Source organism: Nymphaea colorata, chromosome 4, assembly GCF_008831285.2.
Source record: "Nymphaea colorata isolate Beijing-Zhang1983 chromosome 4, ASM883128v2, whole genome shotgun sequence".
Lineage (NCBI taxonomy): Eukaryota > Viridiplantae > Streptophyta > Magnoliopsida > Nymphaeales > Nymphaeaceae > Nymphaea > Nymphaea colorata.
In genome coordinates this window covers 992328-1005372 of record NC_045141.1, presented here as the reverse complement: position 1 = coordinate 1005372, position 13045 = coordinate 992328, and the positions used below count along the sequence as shown (strand labels likewise).

The following is a 13045-nucleotide window of genomic DNA, read 5'->3' as shown; positions in this document are numbered from 1 at the left end:
CAGCCTCTGATCTTGCGTAAGTCGACTGCATATGACATGTGGACTGTGCTTGCACGGATATATGGCCGTAAGAAGAGAGTATTGCGTACGTATCAAATCAAACGTAGCATCTACTCTCTTACACAGGGTGACTTGTCTGTAGCATCTTATTTTGCCGCCCTCAAGACTAAATGGGAGGAACTTGATTACCATGTGAATGATGACTGGCATTATGGTTCTGATCATGCCTTGTACTGGGAAAAAGAATGGATGGACCAGACCTTTATTTTCCTTGGAGGCTTACGTGATGAATTTGAATCCATTAGGAGCCAAATTCTAAATTGTGACGAGATCCCTGGGATTGAGGAGGTGTATGCTCGGGTGGAATCTGAGGAACAACGTCGCCAAGTTATGCATATTGACTCCAGCCATGGGAGTTCCCCTTCAGCGTTTGTTAGCCGTGCCTCAGGGACTGGACAGCGTCCTGTTTGACGTTGTAGTCATTGTAACAAGTTGGGGCATTCAGTGGATTTCTGTTGGGATATTCAACCTGAGAAGAGACTTGTTCGTGGTCGTCCTTCTTCTAGTCGGCAGGGTTCTTCTGTGCCTGACTCTAGTCAGGGTAGTTCGTCAACTGTTGAAAAATCAAAGCTTTCCTCCGATCAAATCAAGGAATTGCAAGCTTATATCAGCCGGCTATCTACTACGCAAGAGGAAACGTCCACGTCCGAGGGAGCTAAGTTAGCTCAAGCTCTTGTTGCCACAAGCGATCAAGGTAATCTCTCTCTTGGTGATTGGATTGTTGATAGTGGGGCTACGCATCATATGACAGGGAATCCTAAGCTGTTTCAAGAATACCAATTGTCCTCAGGGCAGCAACGCGTGTCTATGACTGACGGGTCTTCTATTTCTGTGGCTGGAAAAGGGAGTTTGTCCTTGTTGAATAAATATCATTTTCATAATGCTCTCCATATTCCCAATATTCCTGTGAACTTGTTATCTGTCAGCAGTATTACCAGAGAACTCAATTGTAATCTAATCTTTTCTACTGATCATTGTTCCTTGCAGGACTTGGTGACGGGGAAGAAGATTGGGATTGGTTCGGTTATTAATGGACTCTACAGACTGCCCGTGCAAGTTGCGTCTGCCTTGATCTCAGCCACTAGTGGACGGTTGTCAGGCATGGAAGACATATCTACCATTATGCGATGGCACGAGCGTCTTAGGCATCTCCCTTTTCAATTGATCAAGAAGTTGTTTCCAAGGCTTTTTACTTCTGTTTCTATTGATTCTTTCTCATGTGAAGTTTGCCAGTTGGCTAAACATGTCAGGGCTTCGTACCATATTTCTCTCAATAAAACCACTCGTCTGTTTGCTTTGGTTCACTCTGATGTTTGGGGTCCTTCGGGAGTACCCACTTGTCGTGGTTTTCATTATTTTATGACTCTTATTGATGACTACTCCCGTTGTACGTTCGTGTACCTGTTGAAAGAATGTAGTGAAGTTCCCATCATTGTCAAAAATTTTGTTGCTTTTGTTGAGACTCAATTTCAGACCTCTGTTCAAGCTTTCCGCACTGATAATGCCTGAGAGTATGTCTCCCAATCTTTAGACGACTTCTTGAGGAGCAAGGGTATTATTCATGAGACATCCTGTAGTTACACACCTCCTCAAAATGGCGTCGCCGAACGTGAAAATCACCATTTATTAGATGTCACCCGTGCCATTATGTTCCATAGGCATGTTCCTAAGCGCTACTCGGGTGATGCTCTTCTCACTAGTGCCCATCTGATTAACCGTATGCCTACTCGTGTATTGAATGATCGTTCTCCCTACTCTGTCCTCAGGCCCACTCAGAACCCTTGGCCTCTTACTCCTCGGGTGTTTGGGTGTACTTGCTTTGTTCATGACCATAGTCCAACCCTTAAGAAACTTGATGCTCGGTCTGTCAAAGCTGTCTTCTTGGGGTATTCTTCAACTCAGAAGGGATATAAGTGTCTTGACCCTACTACATCCAAGATTTATGTCTCTCGGGATGTTACCTTTCATGAACATGAGACGTATTTTCCTGTGAATCCTCTTCAGGGGGAGTGTATAGGAAACAATGTGGAAGAGTATTCCTCAGATCAGCTGATTCAGTTTATGGATTTTTTGGAATACAAGGTTAGTCACAGTGTGGCAGAGACAGTCAGAGGTGATAGCGACAGCCATGTGGGAGGAAACTCTGTGGATGATCAGCCCACAGCCCGTGATCATCTGTTCGGCCAGGTGTACACCAGAAAGAAGACTGATGTGGTTGAAGATGTTGATGTAACCAATCCCAATCCTGTGAGTTCCCCGGATGACCCAAGTCCAATAGATGAAGAGCTTCCCATAGCCTTGCGCAAGGGAACCAGGTCATGTACTTCTCATCCTATTCAGAGATTTGTTTCTTATGCGAAACTTAGTAAGGATTACAAATGCTTTATTACATCCTTGTCTAAGTCTGTGATTCCCAGGTGTGTGGAAGACGCCAGAGAGGATCCTAAATGGCTACAGGCCATGACAAAGGAGATGAATGCCTTGGCAAAGAACAACACGTGGGAAGTAGTTGATATTCCCAAGGGCACTCATTTAGTTGGTTCTAAGTGGGTGTTTAGTGTGAAGTATAAACCTGATGGTACGGTGGAACGGTATAAGGCTCACCTTGTTGCAAAGGGGTTCAGTCAAAAATATGGTATTGATTATCTTGAAACTTTTGCCCCTATTGCTAAACTGAAAACCGTGAGGGTTATTTTAGCACTTGTTGTGCAAAAGAAGTGGAGCATGGATCAGCTTGATGTCAAGAATGCATTCTTGAACGGCCATTTAGAAGAAGAGGTTTATATGAGCATGCCTCCTAGATATGCCCAAAGCAGAAAATGTTGTCATTTCAAGAAAGCCTTGTATGGACTAAAGCAGTCTCCTAGAGCATGGTTTGAAAGACTGAAGATAGTGATGAAGACTAATGGATACAAACAGGGAAATGATGATCACACCCTATTCATTAAGAAGAGAAATGGTCTGGTGAGTCTTCTTCTTGTATATGTTGATGATATGATTGTCACAGGTGACGATGAAGAAGAGAAAAAGAAAAAGAAGAAGATGTTAGCTGCTGAATTTGATCTGAAAGATCTGGGTAAACTAAAGTACTTTCTGGGGATACAGATTGCTCGATCAGAGACAGGACTTGTTATGAAGCAAAGGAAGTACACTCTGAATCTTCTAAAGAAGACAAGTAAACTGGGATGCAGGCCTTTTCTAACCCCAATGGAGTCAGGTACAAAGATAAGTATCAAAACTGGTAACATCCTGGATGAGGAAGGAAAAGGAAGATATCAGAGGTTGGTTGGTAAGCTTATTTATTTTACTCTTACTCGCCCTGATATTACCTATGCTGTAAATGTGTTGAGTCAGTTTATGCATGCTCCTACTGATTGTCACTAGAAGAGTGCAGAGAGAGTGTTGGGGTACCTAAAGAATGATCCAGGGAAAGGATTACTGTACACTCAGCAGGACCAACTGAATATTGAAGGATACTCTGACGCCGATTGGGCAGGGTGCACAGATACTAGGAGGTCCACCATAGGGTACTGTATCTTTCTGGGAGGTAACCTGGTGGTGTGGAGGAGTAAAAGGCAGGAAGTCTGTTCTAGATCCAGTGCTGAGGCTGAATACAGGGCAGTTGCTATGGGGGTTACAGAAATGTTATGGATAAAGATTCTTCTAATAGATATTGAGGTTGAAATGAAAGAGAAGATGAAGATGTATTGTGACAACAAGTCTGCTATTAACCTAGCTAATAATCCAGTCCTTCATGACATAACGAAACATATGGAGATAGGTCGCCATTTCATACGGGAACGCATAGATTCAAAGGAATTGATCCTGCCGTATATGAAGTCTGAAGATCAAGTTGCAGATGTTTTAACCAAAGCCTTATGTACATCTCAATTTGAGAAGAATGTTAGCAAGCTTGACATGTTCGACATGTATGCCAAGCTTGAGGGGAGTGTTAGAATATCTTGTAATAGGGAACCGGGTTCGGATATGGACCCGGTCCCATGGGCGCGGGTACCGAGGTTGGCTCGGTAACCCTAGGTGGGACTCTCTACCTCTCCCGTATATAATCTCCACTTATTGTAATTGAGTTGATTAAGTGGAAAAGATTTTCTCTCTCCTAGGGTTGCGGTTTTGCCCCTAGGTTTTCACCTCTTCTTGAGGTTTTCCACGTATATCATGTGTTTCTTCTCTGTTTCTCTCTTCCATTGCGTATTTCTACAGGTTGAATACATTACAAAACCTTGAGTTTGAAAAATTGTAGGATATAAAATATAATCATATTGAAGAAGATACTAAAGCATTTGACTTTATTAACTTTTATGATAATACAAAAGTTGATCCAGTATGTAATATACCAAACCCAAAATAAACCAATTGTGGACCACATTTATGAGCAAGAATAAATATACATTTTTAGATTAAGATTGTACAATTGTTTGTTCAAAGATCCACTAAAATAATGAAACTTGTTATTACACTTGACCATATAATGTATCTATAGGAGTCTGATAATTCATTGGTATCGATGAAAATGCTCGGACATTTATAGAAGCTATAAAAAATAAGTAATACACATACTAGATAAATGTCATGAAAGAATAGTTTGACTTTATGACTAGATGTGCAATCATGTTGAGTTTCTTGAAAGAGTAAAACTCATAAGATGTAAATAGGTCTATAAGACGAAAAGAGACTCTAAAGACAAAACTGAAAGGTATAGAACAAGACTAGTTCTTAAGTCGTTCACCCAAATAGAGTGCATAGACTATAAAGAGATGTATTCTCTTGTCTCTACTAAAGAGTCGATGAAATTAGTTCTTGCCTTAGTAGCACAGTTTGACTTATAATCATACTGATGAATGTTAAAACAATTTTCCTGAATGAGGATCTAAATGTAAGAATATATGTGAAACAATCTCAAGGGTCGATTGAGAGCAACAAAGATCATTTAGTTTGCAAACTTAATAAGTCAATTAAAAAATTTAAAAAAGCATCATGACAATGACATATCAAGTTTTTCAATGCCATTATGGCTTTTGGCTATACAAAAAACATCATTCATTGATATATATACTTAAGAATAGTGGGAACAAGCTTTTAGTTTTGATGTTATATGTTGATGAATGATAAACAAATGCTAATAGAAAAAAGGAGATTTCTTGCATATCATTTTGAAATGAGAATATGGGTGAGACATACTATGTTCTCAGCACTAAGATCTATCAAAACAAAAGTAAAAAAGTTTTAAGTCTCTTTCAAACTGCAGATATCAATAAAGTGCTTAAAAAATACAGAATGGAGAATTTCTCTCATACTTTACCCCTATAGCTAAAGGAGAAAAATTCAACCTACATGATTGTATACATGATAAATATGAAAAGAAAAAGATGAGTAATGCATTCCATATGCATCAATAGTTGGTAGCTACTATATGGCAAACTTGCACTAGGCCGGATGTTTCTTTGCTATTGGAGTGGTTTAACGTAAGCATGACGCATTGGAAGATAGTAAAGAGAATCATGATATATTTGCAAGGCACAAAGACTAGATATTGAGATATTGTAAGATGGACGACCTTTAATTAGTTGGTTTCTCAAATGCTAACTCAGTAGGATGTCTAGATAGTAAGAAACCTACTATAGGATATGTCTTCATTCTAACTAGAGGTGCTAGTAGCAATAAGCAAACTGTTATTATTGCTCATACAACAAATTTGAAAAAGATGAGATTTTCGAAGAGATAACCAGATCATCGAAAATTGGAGTGCATGAATTAAAATAGAACACTTTTGGATCTTGAGGAACTAGTTGATGATTTGTATCATTATAGATCTATGTAACAATTTCTCTAGCTAATATGAAGACCTGCAAACTAGGTCCAGACACACTTGAGATCTGGTTTCTGAAGTTTTAGGACATAGACCTAAAGAGGACTATAATTTGTAATCCAAAATATCTTGTTTCAAATCTAAATTCATGATCTAATTCAAGAAAATTCTAAATTTATACTTTATGATCCAATCCATATATCTAAATATGAGGGTTTGAACTTGGGGGGTTTTGGATCTAAGGGATCAACTTAGGTGGAGTTTTGAGTTTGATTCTGAAATCCAAACTTATAAAATCTAAGATCTTGATCCAAATAATGTCGTTCTGAAATCTAAAGTTTAAGATCTGAAATCCAAAATTTAAATTAAGGTCTGATCCTATAAGGTTTGAAATTATGATCCAAACTATAAAACCTAAGATCCAAAATTATAGATATAATATTCAAAATCTAAATCAAAATCCAATTCTATGTAAGATCCAAATTCATGATCCAAGTTACTTGAAATTCAAATCAGATGCTCTGAATGCACTATCCAAATGAAGAGTCAATTTTCTAAATCGAAATCAATTAGATCTAAATTCAAATTTAAAGGTCCAAAATCCAATTCACGAGATGTAGATCCAATATAAGCACATATATACTTGGAAAAAATATTAACAAAAACAACATAATATCTATGTCCATGCAAACCTTCAATAGATACTAGGCCCCATAGATCTGAATAAATCAATTCAAGAGGTGCCTAAACACCACTTATACTTAAATTAAAAGGGAGTCTATGATTTTTTTCCTTTTTGACAAGATTCACAAATATTGCAAACTGTACCACTGTAATGAATATATCAAAAGAACTTAATATATGCCTAACAACGTTAAGAGCTGAATGCCCCAATCTCTTGTGTCAATCTTCTAAAGAGTCCTTCTTAGTAGTCAATGCTTCCTTGCTTGCACGATCCAAAAAGATATTGTACAGTCCATATGTGCTTGTGAACTTTCGCTGTCATCCAATCATTAATACACAAAGTATGAGAATGAAATTCTAAAACGCACATCATTATCTGTTGCCAAACTAATGAACTTCACATCAAGTTTTTAGTGATTTCTGGAACATTTAAAATAACATTTAACTTCAAAAAAGAATGAATTTGTGCAGATCCAGCATTAGAGATATATAGACCAGACCCGCATCCAATTTTCAAAGTGTCGTTTCCTTCGTATGGGTTGTAAATATAAAGATTGTTGATATAATTGGTTACATGGTGCGTCGCACCTGAATCTGGGCACCAGCATGCACGGTCTTTGAACTGGCTGACATGCTATAGCCTGTAGTACCTTCGTTTTTTTCTTTCAAAAGACTATTATATGACCAGCAATTCTTTGCAATATGGCCAATTCTTTTATGAACTTGACAAACTGGCTGATCACCATTTTGAGAGTCGTTCCTTCGCCCTCCTCTATTATTCTTATAACTCCACTTGCATGACCTCTAAAATTCTGAGATCAGTTGAAATTATTTTGATTTGAGGCAATGTTGGCAGCTGGTTGAAGTTGATCAAGATTTTGGCCTGCAACTTTTCTGAAATTGGCTGCCTGAATAAACAACAATACTCCTTCTAAGTTTCAATGCTAGTGTGGAAAGCCGAGTATGCAGCACTGACATTTCTCGATATTTGAAGGACAAAAGGTTTGGATGCTATAGCTAACTGATGGAATTTTTTTTTTTTTTTGCTTTATTAATGTAAGCATCCATAGAGCTCGTTGCGTTCAAATCCTAAAGTTGGGATTTCAGTTGCACCACTCTACATCTAAGTAAGCAGCTTATGAGCCTTCCAAAGTTCAGGAGATGACTTTAACCCAATGTGAAGGGGTTTCGATGAAGATTTGATCCAACTCGATAAAAGTTGGTCACAGGCAACCATTCAATACTATTCTTTATTGAGCTGGGTAGTGCCACCTAGTTTATGCTTTGGTGGTGTAGGTCTGCCACCATCAACAAAGCCTATGAGATGGAGTAAAGTGATCTTACCAAATGAGATAATTTTCTGTTCAATTTTATAGACAGAGAATGTTGAAGATTATTTGGGATTCTGAAGCAAGAAGGTATTATTCATACCGATGTCGTCGAATCCTTGAGTTGTACATGATCCGTGATCAGCCAAGAAAGTGAGGAATATGTTGAAAGGGAAAACGAGTTTTAAAGTGGCAAAATATAACAGCATTTAGAAGTTTCGCCTCTCAACTCTCATCATGATTCTCCACGATCAAAGGAAGCCCAAGAACTGCATATAAGAGAGAGGGAGAGAGAGAGAGAGAGAGCATACATGATTGGTTCTCCGCATAGCCTCTGCTTCTGATCTCTTGGACAGGTTCGCGGTGAACCGAAATCGCCGTTTGCGGTTCTTCACGACACCGCATACCCGTCTCCATCGTCTGAGCGCCTCCTCAGACGAGTTCTTCGACCTCACCCCACCAAAGTTCTCGTTCAGATAGTTTTCCATTCTTCCCCCTCCTTCAACAGTTCAACTCCTTCTTCTCTCCAACAAGATTCAATTCCTTAACTCAAAGTCTCAAACCACGTTTTTTACCAACCATCCTTCTCGAAGAAGGGAATCACCAAAAAGCGCCTTTTTCTAAAACGCGGATTGGTCTTGCGCACAAGAGGAAGCTACTTTGTACTCAAAAAATCTGCGAAGGGACCAAGAAACTTCGGCGTGATTCTGAAGATGGGTATCCTCTATCTCGATTAACGGTTGAACACCCGGATCAGAAAAAATAGGCCAAAAGACAAAAACACTCGAGATCTAAGAAGGAACTCCATCAGGAAAAGGAAGAAAATGACCAATGAATTTCCTGGGGTGGGACGTCGGCAAGCCGGGAAAGATATCTTATGGGGAATGAGAGACGAAGGAGGCGATGTTTCCACGACGTTGGTAGAGCAGGAGGAAGGAGAAAGGAAGGGACGCAGTGAGAAGTTACGAGGCGGGGAGGGAGGCCGATGGCCCTCGGCAGTCGTCAGCGTATTAGACCGGATCAGAGCGTCGGGCCGGGTCGGCTACACAATTGAAACTCGGGTTAAGCGATCGAAACCCTGGTTTGGATCCCATTTAATTAAAATAAATAATATTTTTTAATATAAAATAAATTTTAAATGAAAAATATATTTTTAATAATAAAATATATATTATTAATAACATAAAAATAATATTAAATAATTTCCCATCCCAAATCAAGTAGGGTCCGGCCAACTCGAGTCGGTCTGACATATTATCGAGTCAACTCAAACGGGTTCAAACTGCATTTTACAGGCTCAATTGCGTCAAAACTGGGAACGGAGTATGCAGCCCGATGCCCGGCCCATCCTTCGGTAGCTTGGCCGTGTCTACTTTATTACATTTATTTAAAAATAAAATTGGATTATTTCCGAAATTTTCTCCGTTGCTTCATTTTTAATATGTTGTCAAATATTCAATGCAAATTCTATTTTTTTTAATAACAAGTTCCCTAAGAAATCAACCATTTAAAACAACAAAAGAGAATTTTTAGGAAAAAAGGAAAAGGAATCCACATGTGGATTTGATATGTCTAATTATCGATCTAATTTTCAATTAGTACGATAAAAGATATTTTGGTTTGATTATTAATTGCATTGAGATTTGCTATGTAGTTTAGTAACTGAATTTAGAGTCAAGTTCGCCATTTACCTGAAATTTTGATAAAGATCTACTGCAATTGTTTATAAGGGCCAATTCTTGTGCTGATTGTTTCCGAATTCAGGTATGCAAAAGTCAGATGTGAGTCTAAATCTAAACACGATTGGATTGGGTTACTCTAAACTATTTATATTTTCGTTTTGCCTTGGATGACTAGTTTATTGGTCTGAAATTGCTAAGGCGTTTTAAGATATTTTGACCAGTATATCTAAATCGGCCTGACCAATTTAAATTGAACCAACTAGTGGCATACTTATTGAATTTAAATTGCCAAGTCTTTTAAGATATTTTGTCCACTCTAACAGAAGTCAGCCCGAGATGACCCATTTAAGTTGGATCAGTGGCATTCCACAATTGTTAACTATTTTTAAAGTATTTTGAAAAATTTTCAAATTTATTTCTTAATAATGATTTTTTAACTATTGATTCACATTGAGTTCAGTTTACAAACAAATTTTTTTTTTATTTTTTTACTTTTTTACAAAAGGGTTTGCCGTAGCCACCAAGGACAAAACCGGAATACCACTGACGTTACAGAACTGGCTCGGATGGTCGCCCGAAAAAGAGCAGCGGTAACTAGAACCACCGCCCAACTTTGGAATTCCGGCAGGCGTGAAAACTATGCCGTCCGAGGCCCAATCAGGCCGAGAATTGGCCTGGTTGAGCCCAAGTCAGTTCTTGGTTCGATTGCCGCGGCCGTCAACCTTTTGCGTTGAAATAGGGGTTACGGATATGGCTGACATAGTTAACTGCCATTGAGAAATAGGGGCTACAGATATGACTGACATAGTTAACTGCCAATGAGATCTTTGGACGAGTCAAGGTCAAATATGACAACGATACAACAATCTGATGATATGATAAGATGTAGGTTTGGCAGCCATCACGTGACTTGCCTACAGGTCAACATCCATCAATTTGGTACTCATGGACATTGGACAAGGCTTTACAATCAAGTATGTTGGCCTTAGCAAGTATATCAAATGCATATTTTGTGTAACTTCATGAAAGATCGCCATGTTTCTAATCTACCTATATCATAAGGAAATAATGAAGTTCTCCAAGGAAATTCATTTTGAATTGGAGAAATATATTTTTCTACGATAACTTGCACTGTCTATTAAATTCACATCAACATAAACAAGAAGTGTCAAAATATATTCCCCACTATGAAAGGTGAATATAGAAGAATCTGTTGAATCCCCTTAAAACCATAGTCAAGAAAATATCTACTAAAACCAGCGAACCAAATACATAAATCTTGCTTTACACCATAAAGAATTGAAGACAAATTTGCAAGCATGATGTAGAAAAAGTAGATCTTCATATTGAGGTGGTTGTTTCATATACACTTCTTCACACAAAATTCCACATAAAAAGACATTTTTAACATCAAATTGATGAATATCTTATTGTTTGATAGTAGTAAGATTAAGGATGATGATTGATATGTTATTTGACCAAATAATAGATGAAAAAGTTTCATGAAATCTACTCCTATGTTGGTAACAGCTCTGACAAGTAAACGAGGTTTGATTAGCCTATATCCATAGCCTTAGAAATTGTGAACATTAAAGGGCCTTGTAGTTTACTTTTCCATTCATTGTTTCATATAATGCATGTTAACTTATGAATGTCTTTTATTTTTTTTGCCATGCCTTGTTAGTTTTTGTGCATGACTCTAATGGTATCCCTTTCCTTATGGATAAAATTTCAACGAATGGAAAGAAATTGTCAAGTATACAGTTCTAGATCTATCATTTTGAAAGAAGGAACCTACAACTCTTACATAACAAAGTATATATGTGGAAAAAGTGTTCTTTGAAAAGTGAGAGTGCTCTAATCGACTTAGTTGTTGCTTTTGCAATCTAGAGCCATAAAGAGCATACGAGGTGAAATCCCACAATGTAGAGGTGCAATTTTTCAGCTCCAATAAAGCCCGAGCCAGTACTCCGATGTCTAAATTGATATCTATGACACACCAGTTGGAATAATATTTCATCCACATATTATGGAAATAAAGAATATAGCGACACAACTAACGTGGCTTTGACAATATATCTCTTTCTTGGTGCATTTCATTTTGGCCTCTCTACTATGAAGTGTGTTCCATTTAAAATCTACTACAATGATACTCAATAGACAGTTAATAAACTATTATCCAAGTGTGTTGAACAATATGAGAGACTAAGGTGCAAGGGACACATTTGGCTTCTCACCAGGACTCTGACACGTATGGACATAAAAAAAAAGTTATCAAAAAGCATGTAAAAAAGAAGTCATCAAGAGAAGGTACTTCTCAAACTAACATGTAAAGCGCATCTTCTGTAAGAAGAATAGACATAGAAAGATGGATTGCATGAATACAAAAAATAGTTATAGAAGAAAGGTAATTTCTCATTTATTTCTCATGAATGTAATTTATTACATGTTTCTGTAATAACTAGTAAATTGACTCAGGTGCTATGATACATATTGCTAATGCTTTTAGGGCTTCCTTAGTAAAAGGGGAAACAACATTGCAAGAAAGGATCATCTTTTTAGGGAACAAGATACAATTATGTGTAAAGGTTGTTGGAACATGCCAAGTTGGACTTGATATTGGTTTTATTTTAAATTTTCATGATATTTTTATACCATCATATGGTAGAAATCTCAAATTTGTATCAAGGATTAGATAGACTTGGATTTTGTTTGAAGGTTGTAAATACCAATATATATATATATATATATATATATATATTGTGAAGTTGGTTATGCTCTTTTACACGATGGTTTATATAACTTAAATGCAAAGGATCAAGAAACATTGGTTTTTAAATTAACACTTCACTTACAATAAATGTGATATCATAAATGACAACTTTTATATGCTCTGACAACACATACTAAGCCTTATAATTGAAAAGAGAGTAAAGAAGCTTATCAATAAAGAGCTTTTAAAATCTTTAAAAGTTATAGATGATGGCTCATGTATAGGCCTGGGCGCCGGGCCGGGTCGTCGGCGGGTACCCGGTACCCGGCCCGGAATGGGCTCGGGTCCGGGTAGAGCTTTGCGCTCTTCGGGCTCCCGCCAGTTGCGCCCGGCCCGGCCCGACATTAAAACGGGCTGGGTCCCGGTTAGAAGTTAGGGCCCGTTGGGCCCATTGGAGCCCGATAGCCATTTCGACCAAGGTCGAAATAACTCGAGTCTTTCCCTTTTCATTTGAAAGGGAGAGAGCCGCTGCCTGCGCTGGTCTGCACCATGTGATCCACCGTCGTCGCCGCCGTCGCACTGCTGGTCTGCACCGTCACCGTCATCGCACTGCTGGTTTGTCACAGTCGACCTCCGGTCCACCACCGATGGTTTTCCTTTCCGTTGGGAGGCACTTTTCGTTGCAGTAGGTAGCCCCAAACCCCATCCGGTGGTTCTCCTTTCCTTTTGCCCAATCCATCCCCATCATAAG

At 38.3% G+C, this 13045-nt stretch overlaps 1 protein-coding gene across 1 annotated transcript in view; it reads right to left on the bottom strand.

The window, feature by feature from the left end:
* The window catches only part of LOC116252857 (calcium-transporting ATPase 10, plasma membrane-type-like), a 35714-nt gene extending 26842 nt beyond the window's left edge, over positions 1 to 8872 (bottom strand). The window contains exon 1 of the mRNA XM_031627453.2: positions 8211 to 8872. Coding sequence (XP_031483313.1) covers positions 8211 to 8387 — 177 coding nt within the window. The 5' untranslated portion in view covers positions 8388 to 8872. The remainder of the gene's footprint in view (positions 1 to 8210) is intronic.
* Positions 8873 to 13045: the final 4173 nt, after the last annotated feature.